Source organism: Ahaetulla prasina, chromosome 11 (assembly GCF_028640845.1).
Source record: "Ahaetulla prasina isolate Xishuangbanna chromosome 11, ASM2864084v1, whole genome shotgun sequence".
NCBI lineage: Eukaryota > Metazoa > Chordata > Lepidosauria > Squamata > Colubridae > Ahaetulla > Ahaetulla prasina.
In genome coordinates, this window is record NC_080549.1 from 590152 (window position 1) to 616651 (window position 26500).

A 26500-nucleotide genomic window follows, 5' to 3' on the forward strand; every position below is an offset into this window, starting at 1 on the left:
GGCAGCGAACATTCTCCCCCCCCTTTTATAGGGAGAGGCAGGGCGATCGCGGAGGGAAAGGGCGGGAATTCGATTGCGACACGGCGGGGGGGAAGGGCTCCGCAAGGGGGCGGGGCTCCGCCTCCCCACCTCTTAGACGGAGCGCAAAATGGCCGCCTCTTCTCGACAGATGGCTGATCCCCCCCACCCGTCTCCTTTATAGCTGGGTTCCCCCCCCTCCCCGAAAGCAAGAGAACCCCGGAGCGTTCCAGAAAGAGGTTTATTTACAGTTGGGGAAAAATGTCCACATGCTGCTAGCTCCCTCCCGACTCCCTCCCCCCCACCAGTAATGTAGAGCCAGGGAATCCCTGGTGGGTTGTGCTGCCCCCCCACTCCGGTCTCCTCTTCTTCATTGGCAAGAGTCCAAGGCTGCCAACTCCATTCCAGGCCATCCTCACTGGTCAGAATCCAGATCGCTGTCTCCCGCTATGGAGTGGAAGTCCTCGCTGTCCTCCTCATCCTCCGACAGATGGACCTGGCTTAGCACGCTGGGGCCACATCGCTGTTCTTCCTCCTCTTCCTCTTCCTCCTCCTCCTCCTCCTCTTCTGAGAGTTCATACCCCCCCAGGCTACTAAAGCTGGCATCACGCGTATTGGACTTTGGGCCTGGCTCTTCGTAGCTACCGTAACTGGAAGAGAAACAAGAAGAGTCCCTTATCTGTCAAAGGAAGGCACCCCGTTAGGATTCTTCTGCGGCCCGATGGGCTGTCCTCCTCACCTGGCGTTGCTGTCTTCCATGGCGTGAGAGGCGTCTCCTCCGGCTCCCTCGTAGGACATCATGCTCTCCTCGTTGTCCATGCCCATCCGCGTGTTCTCTTGGAGGACATGAGGCTGCTTAGGCCGAACTGCGCTGGGCTCCACATCGGAATCGCTCCCGCTCTCACTAAGCTGAATAGCTAGGAGACACAACCGAAGGGTCACCCTGATGCTGTGCCTTCGCCTGCCACCAGCAGGTTCTCCTCCCCATCACGGCCAGGGGATTCCGGGACATTTACTTCCTCAGCACCATCTCACTAATTGTCTGGCCTTCAAAGTCGGCTAAGCAACACCACCACCAAAAGGAAACAAAGACTTCAGCAGAGTTGTGCATTTCTACAAAGGCTGCCAGGCACACTGCCATGACTCGAATCAACAGAAACAAAAACATCAGAAAAAGATGGTTAATGATTGGAACCACTCCAATAAACAGTTTTTTTTCACATTAAGTACTATTTATATTATCGTTATCTTGATACATTTTACAGAGAGGATCAATTACTGGGTGGTATAAAAATATTAACAGTAAATAAAGCATTTCCCTAATTGCTCCCATGGTGACTGTCCTATTCTTCTTCCAATTCATAGGCTCTCTCTTTTCTCCATTTGTCTAATCTGCGCCTTCATTTTCCACCATGGAATCAGAAACTCCCCCCCCCCCACCTGCTTTCCTTAAAATCCCTGGGCCAGGAAGGCAGTGAAGCCTCTTTCCAAACTGATCTGACCCAACGAAAACTCCCTGTGCTCAAATCTGCATCCCTTTCGCACTTAGCCTGCGTTCTCTCCCCTCCCCAGTTCTACCCCGGGCTCAGATCCAACCCACTCCTGTCTTTGGCGAGAAATACAGAAAGAGGGAGCAACACAGAAAGAGGGAGCGAGGGAGGATGCCTTCCTGAATCTTCCTCTCTGGAACTAGGAGTATATACAAGAAACAATGGCACCAGAGTTCCTGGCCCTTTTCAGAACTCACACGAAAAGGGATTATCGCCCTCCTCATCGCTGCCATCGTCGTCCTCCCCATCTGACATGAGTAAGTCTTCATAGAGCACACTGGCCTGAGGCTGCTGAACCGAGCCTTCTTCCTCATCAGCCAGGTCCCCATCCGCATCCTCCACTTCCTATCATGGAAGAGCAGGAAGGAGAAGAGGTGGTCAGAAGCAGAAGCACATCAAAAGGACACCTGGCTTCCTTCCCACTGACACGGTAAACCGGCAATGCCAGCTCTTCCTAAAAACCGATTGCTTTGGCTAGCATTCCATCCGCTGCTGATAGAATCACTCGGGAGGGCCCTGCACTGCCTCAGCTTCTGCCATGAGAGCAGAAGGCAACAGGTGAGCTACAGGTGGGGTCACGGATACTCACTGGGGCTGGAGTCTTAGGTTTCCCATCCTCATCCTCATCCAACCCTTCAATATCTACGTCAGAGTCTTCCTCGCCCAGCCTACCTTGGCCCTGCCGCATCTGAGTGAGGAACACAGAGATAACGCCACTGAGGAAGGAGCAGGCAACGGTGGGACAGACGCTTTTAAAGCAGGCCAGCCAAGCCACCAGGGTGGGGGCCACTTCCTGGCTGGCCTTGTTCTGCTGCCTCCACCAGGACAATGCCTGCCTATGCTCTGTGGGGCTTTACCCTTTAGACTAGCTGAGTAACAGGTCCCAAGCCCTAAAGCACACAGTGCCGGGCACCCTGGCCACCAGCTTTCTCTTCCACAGCCTTGCAGGGGCCTAAAGACACAACTGCCTCTCTGAACTGGAAGAAACCGACCTTTTGCGGCAACTGACAACTCACATCCAAGTGGACCCCCACTAAAGCCCCCGAGGAACACGTCCTCCCCATTTCTCTTTCTCAATTTTCTCCCTCTCCTTTGTCTACATCACATAATTATATCCAACACATTAAAAGAGAACCATACCAGGAAAAACACATTTGTCCCATGTTAGCTAGGCTACATTATTATCTTTTCCAAGAAATGCTTTTCCCCATTGTTTTCAACGTGAGCCGTCCAATCACTACTACAAGGGTTGAAATGACCCTCTGCATTTCTGGCACGTGTCTTTTCATACTTGAATGAAACCAGGAAAGGAGCAACAATCTGGCACTGCAAAAGTTTCTGGATGTTCAGAAACATTCCTCACTTAATGTGAGCTTGGAGCCCAACGGCAAGGCATGAATGAAGTAACCATAATGGGGACTCCTCTCTGTCAACAGGCCTGCATGTCTCATTTCTTTTCCCGGCTGCTCCAAATAGAGGAATCCCTTTCAAAGGCTTTTCAAAGCAAAGAGACAGTTGCATCCGTCATTCCCAGAAATTACCATCTGACCAAACAAGGCCTTTTGCAAGAGATCTTCTGGTTCCACCCCTTTGGCCAGGAATGAGAAGGAAACAACCATCCTTACTGTGCCATGCCCTATTTCAACATGTCTGCCCTTGATCCACAGCTCCTGTGGGAAAGCTATTCTCCCTTTTTGCAGCCAGCGCCCCTCTCTTTTCCTGCGGAATCCTCGGGTGCGTTTCTGACCTGTGCAGACAGCTTTTCAGGTGTCGTGGTGGGTGTGTCCATAGCAGACAGATTGCTCTCATCTTGGTAGACGGATGCATCCCGGGATATACTGAGCGAGGTGTTGGTATCGTACAAATCGGGTGGCTACAGGGCGTTTGAAAGGAGGAAATCATGGGAGTGCAGATGAGATACGAGCTTTCTGAGGTGCTCTCAGAAATGAGCCCCTCTCTTCCTTCTCTTAGCTATCCTGAATCAAGCAGGCTGACTGTGAGAGGCTGGAGCTCAGACCCCTATTCAGAAAAAAAGCTCTGCGCATTCCCATTGCTTCCTCTCTCTCGACTCACTGCAAGAACAGTGAAAGTGACGGCTCCTCCCTTACTGACCCACATTCCCAGGGAAGGGCAACCAGCGAGTCCTTTCTGCCTTCATTCCTATTGGTTATCTTTCACTGCTTGGTTGACCTTTTTCTATTTTGCTTCTGAAGCCTTGTCTGAAAACAGTCTGTGAAACCAGTGCAGCCTTTCGGTCACTTGCCAGGCTCTCGGCAGCTGCATTGCCTCCAATCCCCTCCTGACTGGAGAGCTGGAGAAAGCCTGGGAAGACCCTGAGAGAGCTGGTGGACCATCTAATGGGTCTTCAACGCGAGGGAAAGCCTGAAACAGTTTCGGTGGACAATCCTGGCAGGAACTAAACAAGGAACGAGGATCTGGGATCCCTCCCCCCTCCAGCTCAACCACCAGAGGTACAAGTTAATTAAAGTCCGTCCTGGCTTTCTCTCCACCAAGCATCCCCTGGGCTAGGAGTCGACCTGAGCTGTTACACAGAAACCTGACCGGATCAAGAATAGCTACAGCCCCAACCCCACCCTCTCTGGTCATAAACAGACTCACCTGTGGTGTGTAGGGCCCAGGAGTCATGGGGTCCAAGCTCTCCAGATCAGCCTCCTCCAAGGCTGCTTCTTTGGCAGTCAAAATGTCTCTTTCAAGCTGAGTCAGGTGCTCATCATACTGAAGGAGGGAAGGTGAGAGAAAGAGTAACATTGGCAGGGCTGCCAAACTGAAAGCGGCGTTCGATGGATTCAGAGCAAGGCCCCTTACCTCCGCTAAGGTCTGATAGCAGATGTTCACAATCTCCTGGGCTGTTTTGGTGTACTGGCTGTCCGGCCCTGCATTGAAAAGCCCAATCAAGGGACCTCCAAACAAAGGGAGAACTGGCTGGCCAGGGCCAGGGAGCAGAGGAGGCCAGGCAACCTCTGCCATCCGGCAAGGCCTCCTCTCACTCTGCCTGACCCCTCGGAGCAAGGCTGGGCCCAGGAGGCAAAGAGAAGCCTGGCAGCGAGGCTCCAGAGTCAGCAGGGAGAAATGGCTTATTCTAGCCAAGCAAATTTTCAGGGGTGGGGGTCCAAGGATGGCCTTACACTCTGGCCAAAGAAAGCTTACCATTGTATTTGATACTATTTCCAAGGATCAGGTTCACATCATCCAGGAAGACTTCTCGGTTCTGGTACTTGTGCTTGGAGATATTCTGGAAGAAATCAGTGGACTGTAGGAAGGCCTCAGAGACCCCTTAATTTATTATTTATTTATTTATTTATTATTTAGACTTTTATACCGCCCTTCTCCCGAAGGACTCAGGGCGGTGTACAGCCAAGTTAAAAATATACAATATACAATATTAAAACAACAAATTAAAATAACATATTATATAATGGCCGAAAAATTTAAAAGTTTAAATGTAAAACCGTCAAATTGACCCCAATAAAACACAGTACCCCAATTTAAAATTATTAAAATTCAAATTTCAGAATTTAAAAATTAAAAGTTAAAAATTAAGCCAGTCCCGCTTGGATGAACAAGTACGTTTTCAATTCACGGCGAAAGGTCCGAAGATCAGGTAGTTGACGCAAACCAGGGGGAAGTTCGTTCCAGAGGGTAGGTGCTCCTAACTGCTCTGCTGTGTTTCCATTTCCCACCATCTGAGGCAACACACCCGGGAAGGTATCGGAGATAGCCCTTCAGGTGTTTAGGAGAGCAACCCTCTCGCCTTCTCCTGATCTGCATCCCCTCCCCGCCCGTTTTTGACCTTCAGATCCTGAAGGCACCCAGGGCAGCTCTTGGCTACAGCCACCCTCAAGGCTCTTCTTCCACATACACCTACATACCTTGCGGATAGTCTCCAGATCCATTGGGCTGACAATGACTTTATAATAATCGGGCACAAATTTCTTATTTACTGGATGATGGAACGGCCAAGACTGAAAGCAAAGAAAACACTGACAATGAAACTAAGAAGAGCTTCTGCAAAACGTCCATTGAAAGCAAAAGGAACGCCCGTTTCCCAACAAATCCTAATTCCTGCTGTTTTTTTTTTCTAGCTGCCCATTAAGGTTAGCGAAAACTAGCATCGCTCAAGGGCAGCTCAGGAGAAAAGGCTGTTGATGAACTACCCCAAAGCAGAAGTGGGTCTCCTGGGAAGCAGGGCTTCTGTCTCCTGACATCTTCAAGAACCCCACCCCCACAGTCTGCCACGGGCACACCTACATCAGGAACCACCTTCATCTTCTGGGTCACAATGTTGTCCAGAATAAAGGAGAAGGCTACTTGGTCATCATCGTCCAGAAGGGGATTTATGGCCTTCTCCAAACGAGCCAATTTATCTTCTTTCTGAAATGACATCAAGGTTCAGGAAGGCAAGAATTAAGGAGACCAACATCCTTGAACCAATTCCAGCTTCACTTCTTATAAAGTATTTTACCATCCAGACTTCAATTTTTCTTATTCTGCTCTAGCAGAGTAACCAGTAGGTTTTCAAACACTGAAGCCTCCCATTCATTATGGGAACCAAATTGCTGCTAATGTTTCCAGAAATTTTGGCTAATTTTTTACATACTCTCAATGGCACATAGTACACTTTTCCTTTTTAATTGTGGGAATACTTTTTTTTTTTTTTATTCAAAAAGTTTTACAAAAATTTTCCCCCCTTTCCCCCCCTCCTCTCCCCTCCCTTCACAACCCCCCTCCCCCCCCGACTTCCCGGAACGGGCACAAGGTATAGTTAAAAATAAAACAAACATATGCTAAAAAAATTTCATCCCAACTTAATTATACCCCTACAATCATCAATTCCTAACTTCCCCCAAAAACAATCAAGAATAATACATCATAATCATTCAAAAACAGTCTGATAACTCTTAGTCTGATACTTTTAAATTGAAAAAAAAGCATGGCATTAAAATTTACTGATTTCAACAAGCAAGCTGAAGTTGGAGCCTTTAGTATGCCGTGCCTATGCCCTATGATCTCAAGCAGGTATCCCAAGGATTGCCCAACTACGCTGAGCTCTTTGCCCAGACTTCACCGGGTGGGCACTTTGACCTAGAGGCAGCAAGCAGCAAATGTGCACCGGCTTTCTGTGATCTACAAGTGCCTTTGCTGAAGCTTATTAACGCTTTAATAACAGCCTTATGAAGCTTAATTAAAGCTTCAGCTCAGATGTTCCTTCTTTCTCTCTTCACACGAGACTTGCCTCTTTCAGTTTCTGGTCACAGAGGTCCAACATCGACTGAGAAATCTGGGTCAAGGAGTGCTTTGGCCCTGCAAATACAGAGCGGACATAAGACTGAGGTAAGTTTCCAGTGCCCCAACCCTTCTCGCTTTGGTTACGTTCATAGTATTATCATCGATAGGAATAATGTTTAGCATATCCATAGGAGCAGAAACAAAAGCAAATTAAAAAAATCAATAGTTAAATAGCAAGCCTTTCTTTGCGAGGGTCTTATTGAACACGAAAGAAAACTATAAATGTGTAATCCAAAAAATAGATATTCGTACTCCACTGATAGCAAGAAGGATTAATGGCTCTGAGGCTCAAGAGCTGAGAGCATTGACGATTCTTCCCATGGGGAGTCACAGAGATTAAACACAATTGCCCCCTCCATCCCCCCTCCCTCACAGAACCGCTGGAAGAGCAGAATCAATGAACAACCAAGCAGCTCTTCTTGCTTCAGGCAACCTAATCCGCTTTAATTCAGGAACTGCCAGTTCAAGGCTGCAGAATTAGGCCCCAAAATTACTCTAGGAAAAGGAAGGGAAGAATTTCAACAACCCAGATGGCAAAATCACACCAGGGAAGAGGAAAGGAACACTCAAGTCAAGGAAAAAATAGCAAAAAGTCCAGGAACTGAACCGGCTGGTCAGGAACAATTCCACACCAACCCTATGAGGATGAGAGAAGCCTCAGTAGGTTTAAAGACAAAGAAAGAGCAATTTTCAGAAGGGAAGCTTTTGGTATCAGGCACACTGGTGAGTTAATTCTCAAATCCCCTTTCCACTGCCATTCTCCACTCACTCAGAATCACAGGAAAGCACCAGGCTGCTGCCCTCAGATCCTTCCTTGCCTAAGACCAGGGCTGAGTAACTAAAGATTAAGGGGAAAAAAGGTGCAGAAACCGTTGTAGGTGGCGCTGTTCTTCACAATCAGCTCCAGGTGTTCCCGAAACTCTTCGCGAGACGGATAAAGTCGCTTGCGGACATTCTCTCGGAGGGTCTGCAGGTCCATCGGTTTGGTAATGATCTTATAGTAATCTTTCACCACCTTCCCATTAACAGGCTGGTGAAACGGGTATGTCTGGAGGGGGGGAGGGGAGGCAAACAGAAAGAGATGAGGGACATTCTACCTTAAACGGACCCCACACTCTTCCAAGCCACCAGCCAAGCCCCACAGGATACCAAGAGACACAGCTTTAATCCGCTAGTAACCACAGTAAGTCCTCATCTATCCAGACTTACCTTCTTCATAGTTTAAACTTTTAATAAACTGTTGAACTAGAATTTAAATCTTTTGATATGAAATTTGGTACATTATTTTTGTGTGCTTTAGACTTATTTTAATCTCTAACGATTAAAACCAAGCTCTTCCAGAGAGACTCAACTGGCCTAAGGGGATTCAGCTTTATCAAACCCTCTTGGCTCAGAGCAGAATCTCCCTCCCACAATCCAAGCACCTACGTTGGGAAGATCCCGCATTTCGTTGATGATGCTTTCCAGGACGGAAGACAAGGTCACCATGGGGTCTGTGCGTCGCCGGTGGATGGACTTGTGGGGCCGCTGAAACAGACAGGAAGCGAGACCATCAACGGGGCTGCAGACTTTGCAGAGCCCGAGAAACCGCTTCTCTAATTTTCTGATCCGACTTTGCTCCTTCTGGCTGCTACACCACAAGGATTCAGGTTTACTTGAAACTCAGGCGTTCCTTCTGTTCGTTATGATTTTACATTCACTACTTATCCCACGTAGCGAGTGAATGTGCAAAACCGTAATCTGCGTGATTTCTTGGTGGTTTTGTTGCAGATCTTTCATTACCACACCAGGTAAGGTAAACGAGGTAAGTGCTGCAAGCAGCCATGACTCAAGGGCACAGGTGACGTTACCCAGTTTGGTAATAAAAAGTCTGCAAGAAAACCACCAAGTGCACAAATGACCCCATAGTTCAACCCTGAGCAACAAATATTCCCTTCTATTGATGCAATGTGCATTTCTGGAAAAAACCACCACCCTGTAAATCAAACCTAGATATTTACGTAGTAGGAGATACTATATTCTAAGGTCAAGATGGATAGAAACCGGAGGCACTTAGAAAGGCTTACATTTAAGTAGTCACAATGTACTGTGGTCCCAACCCGCCGCTTCTTTTTGGGGGGAAGCTGTTGTTTGGGGAACTTCAGGACTAAGGACTTCCGGCGAACCTCGTCTGCACTGTGAAGAGATGCAGAGTTGGATGGGCTGCAGCTCTGCCCTCTGGAAGGACTCAGCTCACCCACCCACCTCTGGCGCTCTGATCCTGGCCAGCCAGCCGGCCAGCAGGATCCCAGACCTTGCAAATCCTTTGTTGCTGGTAATCCTTATGATTTATATTGATATTGATTGTTCCTGTTTGCTTACTTGTAACCTATGATTATCATTAAGTGTTGTATCATTAAGTGTTAAATTGTACCCTATGACCATCATTTGTGTTGTAAATGTTGTACCTTGATGAAGGTATCTTTTCTTTTATGTACACTGAGAGCATCTGCACCAAGACAAATTCCTTGTGTGTCCAATCACACTTGGCCAATAAAAATTCTATTCTATTCTATTCTATTCTATTCTATTCTATTCTATTCTATTCTATTCTATTCTATTCTATTCTATTCTATTCTATTCTATTCTATTCTACTCTACCCTACCCTACCCTACCCTACCCTACCCTATCCTATCCTACCCTATCCCGCCTCCTTCAGCCATGACGCTGGGCACATTCTTTCCCGCCACTCTCACCTCTCGATCAGCTGCTTGCCCAAGACGATCTTGGTCCCCTCCACTTTGATCAGCTCCTCGTTGTCATTAGGTATGACGGTCTTCTCCAGCTCCTCTTCCTGCTCCTCTGTCATGGCCACCGGGTTGGAGGGGGGAGCGTTCGTTTGGTAGTACAGAGGGCAGAACTTGTTGGTCCTCATGTGCCCAATGGCCCCACAGGCCCCACACTTCAACTGCAAGAAAGGAGCAGAAGGCCGTCCCATATCAGGGGTATGGAGGAAGGCAGGGCAGACCAAGTAAGATGTAAACCTTGACCCCAAGCCCCCCATTGTTAATGGAAAGGCTACATCCTGAGGACGAAAGCTTGATGGATGTGACAGAAGGGAAAACACCCCTCCCACCAGAGTCCCAGCAACAGCCCAGGCAGAGCTGAAGGCTGAGCTGGGTCCCACTCCCCACCCCCACCCCAAAAAAACCCAGCACAGAAACCGAGTCTGGATGCTAAAAGGACACCTGGGTGGCAGGAGAAGCGGCCCACAAGACAAGGGCCAGGCTTGGTCCCTGAGGGCCCCCGGCTCACCTTCAGGTCTGGGCGCTCCTTCATCTTCCTGGGCTTTTTCTCCGGGGGGCCCTTCAGCTTCTCCTTCTCCTGGTTCCGCTTGAGCCGCCGCAGCTGCTCTTGGATCCGGCGCCTCTCCTTCCGCATCTCCTCCCGGTGTTGCTCGTCAAAGAGCGCAAACTTCCGGCTGGAGGGCAAACCAAGGCCACCCTCAGCCCAGGTTGGTCCGAAGGAAGCAGTCTCACACAAACCCCCCCACACACACCCTGGACACAGTCGAATTCCAGCACCCTCTGCCAAACATTCAGGCCCCATCCGGGCACAAGAGAGGTCTCCCGGCAGCATTCGGACCCTGCTTGGTTTTTGGTTGGGTGGTCAAGAGCCCGGCAGAGCTTGAGGGGGCCTTCGGCTCAGCCTGGCAGCATTCTCAAGGCACAGCATGGCTGTTCAGAAACCTCCACTGCGAATGGGGCAGGCCTGGTTGCCCTTCTGACACCCCCCCACTCCCAGGCTTCAGTTCTAGCGTTTCTTTCTCCCTGGCCCTTTTTTGCTTTAGAGCCGGCTTCCTGTTAACATCTGTGCCCTGAAGGGCTCTGGCTTCCATCCATATATTCTGAGTGCCTGTTTTTTCAAAAATGGCTGCCTCGGAGTAGAAATGTTTGAAGTAAACATTCCCATCTAAAGATCTGGTTCCCGCAGCCAGAGATCATCAGGCTCCCCACCAAGGCCAGGGTCCTCCCGAGGCCCTTACATGAACTCCTCGTCCTTGGTGGTCCGGATCCGGCTGTAGGCATCGATGACAGAGGCCTTGCGGACAGTCTCGCACCTCACATACTCCTTTCCATCCTCGTCACGGAAAGTGCGATAGATTTTCAAGCGGCGCCCAGTGGCCGAAGAATTGAGGCTGGTCACGGAGGCCGTGTCGTCGTCTTTATGAGAACCACCCAAGTTGCCAGGAGTGGAAGCTGCTGGGAGGGAGGAGTAAAAGGGTGACTTTGCCACCCTCCCAGCGCAGGTGGGCGAACTGAAAGGGACCCTGAGTGGCCAGGATGTCATTCAACCCAGGCGAGGGAAGTTCTCCCAAAGGCAATCCCCCCCCCATGGGACAGCAGCCCCTTCAAATTGCTATGCCCCTCCTAGTGCCGGTGAAATCCTCCCATTGATAGCCACAACTACAACCTTTTCTAAAGTCTGCAAGCACTCTTGTCCCTAGATTCTGGGGGCTTCCCGTGGACCCTCCCTTGGCCTGAACCAGGAAGCCCCTTCCCCAGCCTTCAGCACTAGAGACTCCCGAGTCTCCTTTTGAGGCCTCCCTTCCTCCCTCTGTGGGCCAACTCCTCACCGGCCCCCTTCTTGTCCCTGCGATCCTTCTTGGCCCGGTCCTTGTCGCCGTCTTCCCCCATCAACATGCGCTGCAGCTCCTTCCGTTCCTGCTCCTCCCTCTCCCGGGACAACTGGGAACTGGTCTTCTTGTTCTGGAGCATGTTCTCGATGTTCTTCCCCATCTCCTCGAAGTCGCTGTCTTCGGCGGAGCTGCTGTCTGTATCTGTCGACAGGATCTCGGTGGACTCCAGGACTCTGAAGCGGAAAATCTTTAGCTACTGAAGCTCTCAGGCAGCCGAGTGCAGATGCAGAAGGCAGAAGCTCCCACCCCCACCCCAAATTCACTCCTGCCCAACACAGTAGAATTCTCGATCCCCACCCCACTCTTACTTCAGGGAAAGTCACGTGCTGAAAACCCTAACTAAAGAGACACCCCCACCCACCCTGCGTGCAGAGCACAAAGCGGCCTCCCATAATCCTCACCCTCTAAGTGTTGCTCCCAACTGCCTAAAGCAGGGGTCTCCAACCTTAGTAACTTTAAGGCTTGTGGACTTCAACTCCCGGAGTTCCTCAGCCAGCTTTATTGGCTGAGGTACTCTGGGAGTTGAAGTCCACAAACCTTAAAGTTACTAAGGTTGGAGACCCCTGGCCTAAAGTATCTGCATAGTTTCCCAGGAAATCCCTCAATTTACCTGTGGGAAAGGAATTCTGCAGCTGTGGTGGTGAGTGGAAGCAGCTTCCCTGAGCGAACCCCACGATATGCTGACGAGACTCAAGGGTTCACTGGGAGGGAGCTGCCTGCAGCTCCAAAATGGCTCTGCCACAAACCACGCGGAAAGGTGCCCTAGGAAGCAGGGAGGTCCCAGCCAATCTCTCAGCCGAGGACTACTCACTTGTTCTGCAAGTCAAAGATGCGCTGGCATTCCTCCTTGTACCGCTCCTGGTGTTCTGCCACAGAGAAACGGGACCCTCGGGCAAACTTACTCATGGGACCCTCGCCTGAGCGGGCCTGCTCAGTGGACATTGTCCGCACGACGTCGATCACCTCCCAGCGGGAAAGCTTCTTGATCTGAGGAAGGAGAGTTGTTGGCTGCGGAGGCCCCAGGGAGGCTCAACCCAGAGGAGCCAGCCCCCTGCACACACCCACCTCTTCTTCGGGAACTCCAAATTTGCGCAAGAGCTGCTTGGCGTTTTTCAGGGATAAGCGCCGGAGATCAGCGTCTGTCCCTGTGACTGTCTTTTTCACGGGTTGTGGCTCTTTGTCGTCCTGCTGGGAAAAGCACAAGGACCTTCCATCGCCGTCTCAGCCCTTTATTTCAAGGGCTCCAGGCTTGGCACTACTCTAGGACCCCAGCAGCTTCAGGATCCGACCAGGAGGTACCCCAGGCCTCCTCTGCGGCCGAATGGAGCAGCTGGTCCTGGGTGACTGCCAGCCCTAGACACCACTGGTGGCAGGGCAGCCCCTGGCCATCAGGGTCCTCCACTTACCTTCTGCTGTGTCGGCTTGTTCGGGATCTTGACGTAGGAGAAGCCTTCGCCACACCCTGTAGGGTCTGCTACTCCGGTAACCTCTAGGAGGCATTTCCCTTTCATGGCTGCGATAAAAGCCCGGGTGGTGTTCCAGGGAGCTGTGCGCACCTAAGTGGAACCAACATGGGGGAGGAGAGGCTTGGCATTGCAGAGGGAAGAAGGGCTCCTCTAAAAGTCTGCCTGGGAACAGGTTCCTTCTCGGGGGCCCAGCTGTTCTCTGCTCTACCTCGTCATCTATCTTCATCTGGAAATCCTCCTCGTTCTCTTCCTCGGGGGCAAAAAAAGATTTCTCTCCGTAACCTGCATCCTGAGAAAGAGACACAGACCCCTCCTAAGTCTCCGAGGCCCATTCCATGCAGAGGCTCCCAAACCTGAGCCTGCCCTCCCCTCTCCTATCGGGTGCCATCGTCCCAAAGCGGCCGACAGCAGGCAGGCTGACTGACCTGCTCTCAGCCCCCTTTTCAGCTCCCCTAGAACAGCCCAGGGGAATCTGTGCTGCTTCTGCCCCCAGCCAAAGGGCCACCCTCGGCCAAAGGAAGCAGCACTGAAGGCCTGGTGGGACACAGAGACCTAAGAAGCAGAGGGAGGCTTCTCTCTTCTCCAGATTGCCAAGAACAGACTAAACCAGGATTTTGAAATCATGGTTTGATTGAAAAAAAAAACCCAACAGACTCACACATAACTTTAAACTGTAAATGGGCAAGTACAGACACCAAAATAAGCCAAACAAACAAATTGCAGGGAAGGTTAAAATGATGCCTGAAGCCAGCTGATGATGATCTCCACAAGTCCTTGGCAGGACGGGACGACCTCCGAATCCCTGAACAAGCTCACCTTCAGGCGCTGCTCAGCAGAAATCATGCTGTAATAGGCACAGCACTGCTCCGGAGAAACCATTGCCCGGATTTCCTCCTCGGTTGGCAGACGGAAGTCAGGTTTCAGGACCCACCAATTGGAGTCCAGCCCTGAGGAAGCAACAGCCACCCCGTAAGCCTGGACAGGAGAGATGGGAGGGGGGCAGCCACATGCCTGTCTGAGGCGGAAGATCAGACCAACCATCCTTGCCTACCGGTGCGCTTGAAATCTGCACAGAGCTTCAGCCGCTTCCGGATGCTACTCTCGGAGTGGGAAGGAAACGCCTTCTTAATATCCTCCATGCGGATTCTCCGGGGTCGGTCTCGGCTCTTCCAGAAGAGGCGATAAATGAAGACCTAGCAAGGATGGCAGTGAAGTAGCCAGATGCTCAGAGAGACTACAGATGCAGGATGTTCCTCGGAAGGGGCTTCCCTCCTATGCCTGCTCCCGCACGCCTCCTCCTCCTCCTCCCACACAGGGTCGGGGGGGGGGGTCCCCAGTGACCACACAAGTCGAGGCAGAACTCAGTCATATCTCCAAACTACGAGCCATCCTGCAAGCCAGAGCAGAGCCACACACCAATCTGCTCAAAAGCGGGCCAAGGGCAGTCTGTTTACCAGCTGTTCTTTAGCACCTGCGTAGGAGTCGCAGGCAGGCGCTAGGGCATGGCTCCCTTCCCAAATTATTTTTTCCACTTCTCCAAAAACCTGCTGAGGAGGTCTAGCAGTTGGGCTCTCTCCCCCCCAGCAACAAACCTGCAGGAAGTCTCGGATGTGCGTATTGGCCCGTTTGGAGTTAGGGCCGGGGACTTCAAAGAGAGGACACTCCTGGCCAACCACAAAGATATCCACCAGCTCCCGGATGTAGTAGCCCTGGCGCGTCCGAATAATTAGGAAGTCTGTTTCAAGCATTTTGTGGAGGTAGATTGGAGCCCGGAAGAGATTATTTTCAAATGCCTGAGAAACAAAAGGAATTGCTCAAGCCACCCAGAACAGCAGCAGCTCTCTGCAACCTGGTGGCTCCCTCCTTTAATTTCCTGCCATGGAGGAACTCGAAAGCCCACACATTCCTTAGCTGCATTTGGCTGGTCGTTGTAACGGAATTGTTCATTTGAGCACACCATGCTACCATTCAATGACTATTATTTTCAGTCAAGTATCCTTAGGCTTTAGACACTGATGTAGTATTTGTAGCATTTCTCAGCTATCTGCTCCCTCCCTCTCTCTCTCTCTCTCTCTCTCTCTCTCACACACACACACACACACACACACACACACACACACACACACACACACACTATAGAATTGAGCAAGGGGGCCAGTCCACAAATCCTCGTGCCATAAACCCGTCTGGTATTAAAGGACTAGAAATTCCTTGGCTCTCTTCCCACAGCACAATAGTCTGCCCCAAAGGAGCCCCTGTCTTCGTGCTGCTGCTGCTGCTGAAACGGGGAAAGTGGCTCGTGTTTCAAACTGCAAGTCCTTCCAGAGGCCTCACCTGGAGGAGCTGGCCAGGATGAAGGGAGCCCAGGAAGGGGGAAGTGTGGCAGTATACCGTCTCTCCGTACTTGCAATCTGGGGCGCCAGGATCCTTGCCCGGTTTCTGCCAGGAGCAAGAAGGCTGAGTGAGTGAAGGCTTCCTCAGGGGAAGTCCGGCTTTGGCTGCCCAAGCCCTGGACTCACCCGTTTGTAGTAGTTCTTGATCTTGGTGGCCATGCCAACCTGCATCATCAAGGGGGCATTTTCCTCACTGTATTCGGCCAGGATGAGGTCACCATCTTTGCCTGTGAGGTCCTGGGGGGTGCGCATGAAGAACATCTCCCCACCACCAGAGGCCTGGCGCTCCTGCTCTCTCATCTGGGTACAACACAAGGAGCGTCAAGGAACACACAATACACACACACACGTCTCAGCAGGGGCAGACTGAGAATCTCTGCAGGCTGAAGCCCCGAGATGAGCAACAGTCCTGGGCACAGCTGCCAAGACGGGGCTCTTACCTTGGCCTTCTTCTTGATGTGCTTCAGCAACGGCTGCACCGCGTGGGGGCCGGGCTGTGACAAGGTGCCAAAGGAGTACTTCTTCAAGGGAGGCCGGTGGAACTGCCGCAACTTCATGGGGCCCATGTGGGTGGGGAAGAAAGGCTGGCGCAGCTCCACTGCAGGAATCGAATGCTGCATCAGACCAGAGAGAGGCACGATTTTGGCATGTCCTGAAGAACATCTGGGCCCCCGTCGATCGATCACCCTCAGCTAAGGGAAGGCTCCTCGCTCCCCACAAGGGGACGAAACTGCTCTGGTTGCCTCTGCAAACCAATCTTGCGGGCACGTTAAGGAAGCCGAGTTCCTGGTGCCCACAGGTGAAGCCTTAGGCCCAAGAAGGCACTTTGGCACAACCAGTCAAATAACTGCATTGCATAACGTATTGTGCAAAGCCATGGTTTAATTATGGGTTTGTGTGGTAAATCAAAATCAGCAAGTTTTCCAAATATGTTAAGTTGTGAGCTACAGTTTGTAACCCCAACAGCTGGGTTTAGGTGAGGCTTATGTCGAAAGCAAGCAAAGTACACAAAGATCAACACAATCTGTTTCCAACCTGGATAATGTTGCCGCCAAAGGTTCCACGAAGGCCCTGCTGCTTCGGGTAGTAAAACTCATCATTGGAGAGATTCCAGGGATCCTTCACTTCTGGCTGGGACATATTCTGGAGTGGAAACACAGGAGCCAAAAAAAAAATAATAATAATCAGAATTTCCTTCCCTTCCTGTTCTATTTTTTCTCTAATCCAGAGGAAACGGGAGCCCTCTCAAACCTGCTGGGGCTCTTCCTTAATAACTCCCGTTTTGCCCAAGAGGATCCGGCTTTTCTTCAAAGAAGACTCTTTCTTGTTCTCCTTGGAGGGGGAATTAAGAGTCATCTCTTCCTTTTCATCGGGAATTTCTAGGAGGAGCACAGGAAAAAACTGGACCTGAAACTCTCTTACCAATTACCCCCAGTCGATGAACCATGCAAAGGCCCGCTTGGGTTAACACAAGAGACCCTGAAGCCCTGAAGCTAAGAGTCAGCTACTGCCACCCAGTTCACAAGACGCTTAAAGAAAAGATCTTCTTATGGAAAAGATATATAGACAGACAGTTTAACTGTCACAGCCCCATCAAGGAACCTTGGCATTTGCTCTGAGAATTCTGTGAAGAGCCTCACTCATCCCTTAGCCCCAGTTCCCAGAATCCTTTGAGGGATTCAGGCTAACTAAAACCCATGTGCTGGGAAGATGACAGAGAAGCTGCCTCCCATCTCAATTTACTCACTCTCCACTTTAGGAAACCAGGAGACCCCAGAAAGCAGCACACACACACACACACACACCAGCCTGAAGACAAGAAAATGACTTTTGTAGATGCTACCTAGGATGATATTTTCATCGTTGGGATCCAGGGTCAGGACTGGGGGCATCAAGACCCTGTCCATCGCGTTGTCATCCCAGATGATGTTGTCCTCCCAGCGGCCATACACCAGCTCTTCATTGTCAATGGGGAAAATGGAGAACCATGGCTTGTCTTCATCCAGGCCTGCCGGGGCAACAAAGTGTGAAAGTGAACTCAAGACAGCTGGATGCTGGCAAATTTCTCCCCCCCTGCCCCCGCATAAGCTCTAGCACCACTGCAGAAGAGAGTGCGGTGCTCCAGGCGCAGGGCAACATGGTGCTCTGGGAGTTAAGAGAAAAAGCAGGTATTTCTGCGTCACGTGCCCACATTTCAAACAAACAACATTTATGGGGCAAAGCAGAATGCTGAAAAAAAGAGAGGGGCAATGGGAGCATCAGACCCCTACTGACTGATCACTGCCCAAATTATTCTTTATGCCAGCTCAGTAAGCCAAACCCCTGAATGGTCAGACTGCCACACAGACGGCTAAACCACTTAACAGCCAATCGTCTGTGGTGACTCTCAGTCATCCAGGTCATGGTTGTCCCAAAGGTGCTTTTTCAACACCCGATTAACCAGCCTATTCAATCAAGACAGGGATGATTGGGGAAGAGGCTCTGCTTGCAGATCTTTGCTTGTCCAGTTCCTTCTGTGGATTTCTACAGAGCCTCTCCTGCCGTGAGACCCTTCCCCCTTACCTTGCTGTTCAGGCAGCTGCTTCTCTTTGCCCTTAGCAATGCTCAAGACTCCTGCCATACTGGGCTTCTGCACCAGAGGAACAGGCAAGTTGAGCAGGGAGCCGCTTCGGTTCAGCCCTGCCGAGAGAAGCAAGGGAAGCATCAGCAGACGCAGCAGCAGCAGAGCCAAGTGCAGGCAGGAAAAAGGCCAGTGTACCTTGCTGGGCGTTGTAGGCAGTGGCATTCCTAGTCATGCTGGAAGGCAGCCAGCCCGCTAGACTGGCTCGCTGGGTCTTGGTTCCTTTGTGCTTGATGTCCTCTCCATTCCAGATCACATCATCCTCCCACTGCAGCTGGGTCACCATCAGGAAGTGCTCGTCGGCCAGCAACTCATCCTTCTCAGTCGCTAAGCTCTACAAAGTGAAAATAAAGGCTCACCGGGCACCGACTCACCTCCTGGCTGCCAGCGAGGCACTGCTCTTCTTTGCAACTCACCTCCTCTTCCTCCTTGTCATCCTTCAGCTTGAAGCCATAGTCAAAGCCGCTGCCATCTTCAGGGATGCCCAACATGTCGTACCAGAGTTGGGCAGGACCATAGCGCCATTCTGACACTTTGGGCCTGGTGTCAGCTACTTTGTCTGCATCTCCAGTTGCCTGGGAGAACTTGGACTCCACAGGAGCCATCATGGTGATCTGAAGGATATGTGGATGTCAGATAGTTCAAGAAGGAGCCAGCGGGCACATTCTCGGGCAGCCAGAATGCCCCCTTCTCCCCAGAGAGCCAGAATATCCTCTCCATTTCCACAGACCCACCTCATCATCTGATAGACACTGTTCCGGAGGAGGGGGAGGGGCAAATTCGTACTCCCAAGGGGATCTGCCTTCCAAGCCCAGCTCAGCATTGACTTCCCCCTCCGGGAGTTGTGCTTCAGGAACGGACTCCCGATGTTTCTTCCTGCGCTTTCGCCGTGCACTTCGCCAAACAGACGGGACATTCTTTCCAGGGCCGAAGAGGCGCAGAAAGCGAAGCACCTGAGAGAGAGAGAGAGAGAGAGAGAGAGAGAGAGAGAGGGGGGGAGGGAGGAATGGGTGGAACTGGCAAGAAATTGACTTCCAGCATTTCAGCTGTCTGAAAGACACAAAGTCGGCTCGCAGAGGCCCGAGTATGGGTGGAGGGGGAGGGTGGAAGCCCTATGCTGGTTGACAGAGGCTGGGAGAAAAAGAACCTTGGTGATGTCAGCCATAGAGTCTTAACCAGTTGCTCTGCCAGGAACCTTCTGGGTGCCCTGATCTCTTCGCCACTGCTTTTATTGAGATCATGGCAAGTGCATCTTGCTGCCTAGACCAGCTTCACGAAACAATCAGGCTGGACCAGAAGAAAATCTCTGGCTTTTCTAGATCACCACAGATACATTTCAGAATCCTTTGGGGTCACAAGGGAATCTTAAAGAAAAGGAGCAAACTGGGCACCTCACAGCCCTAGTCGGACAATCCATGACTGGAACCGGAGCCTGGGGCCCAAAGTGTAGAGCCTGTCACAGCAACAAGGCAGGTCAGAGAACGGCTTGACTCCCCTCCAGCTCCCCACCCCAGGGCTCACTCTCTGGTTCTACCTTTCCAGGCCGGAACTCAGGGAAAAGGGCGGTCACGCTGGGCAACTGCTTGGTGGCATCTCGCTGCATGATCCCAGCAAGCGGCAGGGTGAGCTTCCCTTCCTTCAATTCAGCCTTCCTTGAGTCCTGGGAACCTGTCTCCGATTCCGAGTCAGAAGAGCTGCTGAAGTCCATTTTCTCCAGAGCAGCAGAGGAAGGAGCAATGATGGAGGGTAAGATGATACCATCCCCCTCTTCTGGCCCTAAGAAGGGAGCAGCGTCTCAGCCAAAGGGAGCCCTGCTTGCCAAGGCTCCCATGACCGAAAGAGGCATAGCCACACATGCTGCAAATGGAATCTAACATTGTGGGGATCCATGGGAGTCAGGGGGGGGGAGAACCCTCAAAGTGGATTCACAACAGAGAAACACTGTAGGTGGGGAAAAAAAGATTTTAAAATCTTCAGTCCTGACTAGATAAACATGCAAACTTTAAGCGAACCTTTGTAAGTTACAGCTTGCAAAGTCAACTCTTCCTCATCAACCCTGCTAGGCTCATGTCACCAAATAAGTACCTGAGCTTCAGAAACTAGAGAGTGTTTCCTCCCAGACATATCCAGGCTCCTAACTGGACTGCCCCAGTCTCTTCCCCCAACTGCCCCACAGTACATACGCACCAGTGGTTTCTGCCTCCTTCTCATCTTCTTTCTTCAATGGCACTGGTGGGGGGGGAGGGGGAGGCATCAGCTTGGAATCAATGTCTTCTGAGTCGGCATCGTAGTCATCCTCGTTGTCATCTGAGGAGAAGAACAAAGGAAGTCACTGGATCGCCCCTCCGTCACCTCCCCACAATCCTAAAAGTTCTGTGATCCCCTTGCTTCAGAACCAAGAGAAGACATCGTTGCCATCAAACCACCTGCTCTCCGAACGGGATGCAGATTGCCCATGGCCTGCCGGTATCTGCGGCTCTCATCTTCAGCCACCTCAGTAATGTCAGAATAATCCACAGCATCCTCCGTGCTCTTAACCCATCCTGCAAGGGAAGAAGCCACAGGTTGGAAGGGGCCACTGGGCCTCCCCTGCCTTTGATATGCTGAAAGTAAACTTTCACAGGAAAGCGCCTGCCTTTCCCCTGGTGCATTCTCCGTGAAAGCCCTGTTAAGGACACGGCAGGAAGACCACCAGGAGCCTGACTCGATCTGCCCAAAGGACCCTTGGCCCACCAGCCTCTTAAGCGAGAGTCAGCCGCTTGCTGAGCAGTCCGGCTAGCCTGCCTCCAGGGGATGGGAAAGCTGATCTCCCCAGAGCCCACCCAGCCCCGGTCAAGGCTGAGGGTCCCCCTGACCCCGAGGGGAGGCCGGTGTGCCCTGCAACACCCAGGCAGGACGGGCGGGGGGAGGGGAGGGGCGCAGCCGCCTCACCCTCCTCGTCCAGCTGGGCTCCGTCGGCCTCGGAGGCGTCGTCTTCGCTGGCGGTGATCTCGGTGATGAGGCTGCCCAGGCCCAGCGCCCCGAGCCCGGCCAGGTGCTTCTTGGACTCCTAGAGGAAGCGGGCAGAGAGGCGGGTTGGCTGCGCTCCGTGCCCCGCAGCCCCGCCGGGGAAAGAGCCCTTCCCGGCACCCACCTGGTCCAGCAGCCCCTCGCCCTCCAGCTGGCCCTGCTCGTTGATGTTCCCGAAGAGGAAGCCGGCCAGCGAGAAGGGCGCCGCTCTCCGCCCGCCGCCGCCGCCCGCCTCCTCCTCGCTCTCCGAGTCCGACATCGCCGCGGCTGCCCTGCCAGCCCCGCAGCCGGAAGCGGAACCCGCTCTCCCGTCGCAGGAGCCGCCACCGAGAGCGGCCCTAGAGCGGCCCGCTTCCGCTCTCCTGATTAATGGTTTTCACTGTCAGGAAACGTCCAGGTTGCTCCTTTCCTTGATCGGTTTCCATCCGTTGCTGCTTTGGAGAATCGGTTGACACCCCCTCCTTCCCTGTGACCCCCCCCTCAAAGATTGCTACGCTGCTGTCATGTCACCCCTAGATCATCTTTTTATTAAGCTAGACCTACCCAATCCCCGTATCATTCTTCGGATGTTTTGGCCACCAGTCCCCCAATCCTCTTTGTGGCTCTTCTCTGCACTTTTCAGAGTCTCATGTGGTGATCAAAACTGGACGCAATATTCCAAGGCATTATAAAACGGTACTAACAATTCACAATGTTGATTTTGTCCCTTGGTTAATGCAGCCTAAATTTCAAATCCTTATTTTAGTCAGTGCACAACACAGGTACGAGATTGGTTGAGCTCCCTAGGACTGCTTTGGCTTTTTTGGCAGCTGCAGCACACTGCTGGCTCATATTCAAGCCATTGTCCACCAGGACTCCACTTGAATATGAGGACAACTCACACCAGACTCGATGGAGGGGGGCGATGTGATCCCTCCAGCCCCTCCCCTCCCTTCGAACACGGCTGCGGAACCCAGAAGCCGAGAACCATGGTTGGGAGTCCAGCCAGAGCCCGGGGCTCCAGTAGGATTTGGTGAAAGAGCCCCCCTCCTTGTCCCGCCTCCTCCCATAATAAAGAACAGCAAAAGAATCAAGAAACTGCTTTATTACAATTTCATTCAGCATAATTTAAAAATAACTCTGTTAGTTGCCGTACAAATGTACTTTAAACTGTAAAATCAGTTGCCAGTGTATGTTGGAAGTACCACACAATGAGGCTGTCCACTCCCTGAACCTCAACCGTCATTCGAACCAGCCCAGCTCTGCCTGGAGAAGCCTCTTTCACCAGGGAGAGTCCGGTCCCACATCATCAGGCTCAGGCGGAGGGGAAGCTTGGAACACCAGGAAGGCATTCAGAAGACGTTTGACAGTGCCAGGGAGACCAAGCTCTCGTTAACATCACAACCTGGTTGGAAACAGTTATCACTAAATACCCTGAGGATGATCAGATGTAGGGCAAAAGTTCCGGCCCAGAATCTCAGCTGGGGCCAAGGGAAAAAGGAGACCGCAGCATGACCAACATTACGGCAGTTGAGTGAGATTTGCGTGCTGAGGATGGGAACTACACCGGATTTGCTCCTGGGCTAAGTCACCAATCTCGCTGTGATGTCAGCATCCATGCAGAGGACAGCTCCCAAGTATCACCATTCCACATTCAGGCAAAATTTCTTGGTCACCAGTGCAGATCAGGATCGCAGGCAGAATACAGAACATAATTATTTGGAAGAGGGGATGGGCATCACATCTCAGCGTTCCTCCTAAGGAAAGGCTGCTCAAAGCGTTTTATCCAGAAAGAGATGCTGTCAAGCATCAGGCTTTCCTTAATCAGCTGAAGATGCCCAACAATGGATATAATCAAGTTTCTTACTGTTGCAAAAAGAAACAAATTGCAAGATGCTAAATAGAAATGTGTGTTCCTAAAAGAAAAGTTGCATAATTCATTCTAAAGAAGGCAGTGTTAGTATTTCAGGCAATGTTAGACTCATATGCATCTCTATGGGGACCAATGGCATAGAAAGATTTAAGCTTCTACTAAATCAGTGCATCAGTTTAATAGCACTCACGCCTGAATGTTTAAAAGTAGTTATTGAGTTTTATCTGCAAGGGAAAAGGGGGAACAGAAGGCACACAAAAAGGGATGCTTTGAAGCAGCACAGCTTTTAAAAGGGTTGATGGCCAAGACCTTATCCTGCATAGCAGGCAATTTCTTACCCCAAGACTCAGTCACAAGGCCAAAGGGTAATTGTGGCATTTAAGCCAAGAAAAATGTCAGTGCAGAAAAACCATCAAGAATGCCTGATGTCAGCCAGCACAGTTAATCTAGGCCTACTGTTTGTATATATGTGTATATGGAGGGAAGGGTGCAATGTGGAAACAGATTTTTTTTAATAGTTCAGCTTTCCAAATCTTGAAAGCCAAATAACTAATGTCAGATACCAGAGCTGTTCCACAAAGAACCTAGCCTGCTTTTGATGTCATAAAGGGGTTGCTCATCCCTCAGTTTGCAAGGCCTGTTTGCATGCCTGCCAGCAATAATGGAGAGATTTTAAAAATTGTTTGGTGCTTTTGAAAACTGTGACAGACCGATTCTGCTACTGGAAAGGCACAGTGCTGCCCTACATGCGACTGGAGAGGAAGCAACACTGATGTGAAAGCAAAGCCGATCAATACCTCCTTCCGAAAGACTCTCTCTGCTGAGCAGAGAAACCCTGGGGTTTGAAGGCATTCCCTAGCTTTAGACTCCTCCATGGAAGAGATGGAGAGTTAACACACGGAGAGTTCCCCTGGAGGCTGATCCTTAAGGCTAGAGCCAATATGTTCATTTCTGTTGACTCAAAGTAGCAGCTGGACTGCAGGAGGACTTGCTGAAGAAAGTTCTCTTTAAAGCCATTAGTGCAAGAGGCCATTAGTTAAGGAGATGGACCGCTAACACCCCACGCCTTTCAGTCTGCGTTGTCCTCGTCTTACCGACTACAACAGCAGGCACTTCTTGGAGTTCTTCTTTGTCACTGGATAGAGAACGGCACGCACAGCTTCTGCAAATACTTCCCTTACCCCTTCCTGGTTCAATGCCGAACACTCCAAGTATTTGACTGCCCCAATTTGTTTGGCTAGCGAAGTGCCCTGCTGGGGGGTGGTAGGGCCCAGGCTTTGCTCCTTCAGCTTTTTCACGGCCTCTGCATTACTCCGCAAGTCCCTTTTGGTGCCCACCAGAAGGATTGGCACATTGGGACAGTGATGGGAGACCTCAGGATGCCATTTGTGTCGCACGTTGGCGTAAGAGGAGGGGCTGCCGATAGAAAAGCAAATCACAAAGACATTGGTCTGCGGATAGGAGAGGGTGCGCAGACGGTCGTACTCCTCTTGTCCGGCCGTGTCCCAGAGGTTAAGGCTGACCATCCTCCCGTCCACCGTCATCTGAGCGCTGTAGTTATCAAACACCGTGGGGATGTATTCCTCCGGGAAGGCATTGGTGGTATAGCTGATGAGCAGGCAGGTCTTCCCCACGGCACCGTCTCCGACCACCACACACTTTATTGTCTGCATTCTTTGGCTTGCAAGAGTCCCCTGCAAACAGAGATACAAATTAGAGGAGGGGTCCCAACCCCTGGTCTGCAACATGCCAGAAACCGGGTTGTGCAAACCAATGAAGCCCCAACCATGGGATGCAGGCACCATGCGAAACCAGGCCTCCTCTGGTCCACGAAAAAGCCTCTCTCTGCAGAACTGGTCCTTGGTGGCCAAAGGGTTGGGGGCCGCTGAATTAGAGGGAAGGAAATCTTTTCTGAACAAAGAACCACCAGCAGACTTTAAAATGCAGGTGGCCAGAAAGGGTCACTGGGGCTGGACAGCTTGTTTGCTGTGGGGCAGGAGAAACGAGGGCTTCACCTGTTTCCTGTGAGCAGCATCATCATCAGAAAGGGTATGTTTGCAGGAGCACAGGAGAGAAGAATCTCTCTCCCCGCCCTGCCAGAAAGAATACGGGGCCTACAAAGCTAGAGAGAAGCGTGGCAGGTTTCTTCCAAGAGGCACAGAGACAACTAATCTCAAAAGCTTTCTACTTTATGGTCTTCAAAAGTTTCCCGCCCCATCAAGATCCAGGATCTATTCCAGCAGCCGGAGGCAAGAAAAACTTTGAAGCATGGATGGTGGAAGCACCTCCTGTTTGGTGCTACCCCCCTCCCCCGCCAGGCCTTCTGCGAATAGAGAGAGAACCAACACAGAAAGCCAAGCGCAAGTTATTCCCAGCAATGGCAATTGGGTTTGTGGGCAGAAAATCCCCCTTGCCGAGGCCATCGGTGAAGTTCAAGAAGCCTTCGGACCAGACTGCTCCGAAGGCTTTTCAAAGTAGAAACATTGGGAAGTCCCTGAAACCAGGCAGGAAACAGGAGAGTTTGAGCCAATTCCCAGCACTTTCCAGCAGGCAGCCGAATCCTCCATCACAACTGAATCCGACCATTTTGCACTTCCAAGTGGGGGTTGCCAAAGTAGCTCAAACAAGCAAGGGCTTGCCAGGCTTTTCTTCAGGAGGTGCTACTTAAGTTCTCAGATGAGAGTTTCTTGCCAGGCACAAAACCAGCCTAGACGATCCCCGTCCCCAAAGAGCCAGGACGGCCCAACCGGACAGGACCGGGAGGGGAGCGAGGAGGAAAACCTCTTCAAATCCTTCCCAGGACGCTCTTTCCCCCATCTAAATCCCCGCAAGGGACGGGGAAAAGGCCGCTGCCATTCGGCTCACTCCTCGCCAGTTCTGCTAACCACGGTTTCAGGAAGAGGCCAGGGCGGCTTAGCGCCCACCGACTCCTAAGCAAGAAACCACGGCTGAAGCGCAGCCTGGATCAAAGGCCGTCCGAGGTCCCCGGGCTCCCTCCTTCGCTTTGCCCGGCAGCTGCCTGCCCATCGGCACGACGGCAGCAGCCCCGCAGGACCGGCCTCCGCCGAGCAGCCTCTCGGGAACGGGACCGTGGGGCGGGCGGGGCGGAGGCCAAGCCGCGCCCTCCGCCCGGCCGCCTCCCTGAAAACCGCCGCGGGCCCGGAAAAGGCGGCTGCTGGCGGAGGGCCGGGCCGGGCCGGGCCGGGCGAGCGGGGTCCCGGCCGGGCTTACCTCCGTGCCGCGCGCGCCTCCCTCGCTGCCTTCCGGGCGCTCCCCGCGCAGCAGCCGCCGGCCAAAGTCTAGCTGGAAGCGGCTGTGGGAAACCGCGCCCCCCGCGCCCGGCCCACGCACTGCGCATGCGGTCTCACGCCCCACCCTTTCGAGGGGGAAAGGCCAATGGCGCGGCCCGTCTGGGCCTGCTGGGAAGCGTAGTTCCCTACGGTGGCCGCGAAGCTATCTCGGCTAGCGCGCCCCGCCTGCAGGGGGTAAGAGATAGTTCTCCGCTGCCGAAGGTTTGGCCTGGCGTGGCGTTGATGCTAACGCGGCTCCGTGCAAGCCTCCCTGGGACTCCCTCGCTCTGCGTCCAGGTGATGCTGCCTCTGGCAA

General features: G+C 51.9%; 2 protein-coding genes across 13 annotated transcripts; both read right to left on the reverse strand.

Annotated features, from left to right (window-relative positions):
* Positions 1–279: 279 nt before the first annotated feature.
* Positions 280–21340, reverse strand: TAF1 (TATA-box binding protein associated factor 1). Of its 10 annotated transcripts, none has more exons than XM_058197136.1 (40): positions 21167–21340; positions 20965–21082; positions 20460–20576; positions 20221–20340; positions 19568–19800; positions 18768–18986; positions 18450–18647; positions 18172–18367; positions 17976–18092; positions 17257–17421; positions 16665–16792; positions 16449–16556; positions 15854–16027; positions 15540–15713; positions 15355–15459; positions 14613–14813; positions 14072–14213; positions 13837–13967; positions 13229–13309; positions 12961–13110; positions 12620–12742; positions 12366–12541; positions 11492–11727; positions 10901–11117; positions 10171–10336; positions 9612–9823; positions 8942–9050; positions 8304–8402; positions 7746–7923; positions 6823–6890; positions 5838–5960; positions 5459–5551; positions 4737–4821; positions 4395–4462; positions 4188–4304; positions 3316–3441; positions 2158–2256; positions 1766–1913; positions 758–935; positions 280–668 (listed from the first exon to the last, which is right to left on the reverse strand). In XM_058197136.1, exons 1-40 carry the CDS (start codon positions 21299–21301, stop codon positions 434–436), a joined length of 5868 nt encoding a protein of 1955 aa, XP_058053119.1. In that variant the 5' UTR covers positions 21302–21340; the 3' UTR covers positions 280–433. The 10 variants fall into 10 exon arrangements, 8 of the variants coding, with proteins under 8 accessions (XP_058053119.1, XP_058053117.1, XP_058053118.1 ...); XM_058197134.1 differs by having other exon boundaries at positions 12620–12739; positions 19568–19809; XM_058197135.1 differs by having other exon boundaries at positions 281–668; positions 10901–11114; positions 12620–12739; positions 19568–19809.
* Positions 21341–22111: 771 nt separating this feature from the next.
* LOC131183909 (rho-related GTP-binding protein RhoG-like) lies at positions 22112–26265 on the reverse strand. Of its 3 annotated transcripts, none has more exons than XM_058154673.1 (2): positions 26126–26265; positions 22112–24588 (listed from the first exon to the last, which is right to left on the reverse strand). In XM_058154673.1, the coding sequence occupies exon 2, from the start codon at positions 24565–24567 to the stop codon at positions 23992–23994; it is 576 nt and encodes a 191-aa protein (XP_058010656.1). In that variant the 5' UTR covers positions 24568–24588; positions 26126–26265; the 3' UTR covers positions 22112–23991. The 3 variants fall into 3 exon arrangements, with proteins under 3 accessions (XP_058010656.1, XP_058010658.1, XP_058010657.1); XM_058154675.1 differs by lacking the exon at positions 26126–26265 and adding an exon at positions 25780–26119; XM_058154674.1 differs by lacking the exon at positions 26126–26265 and adding an exon at positions 24910–26119.
* Positions 26266–26500: the final 235 nt, after the last annotated feature.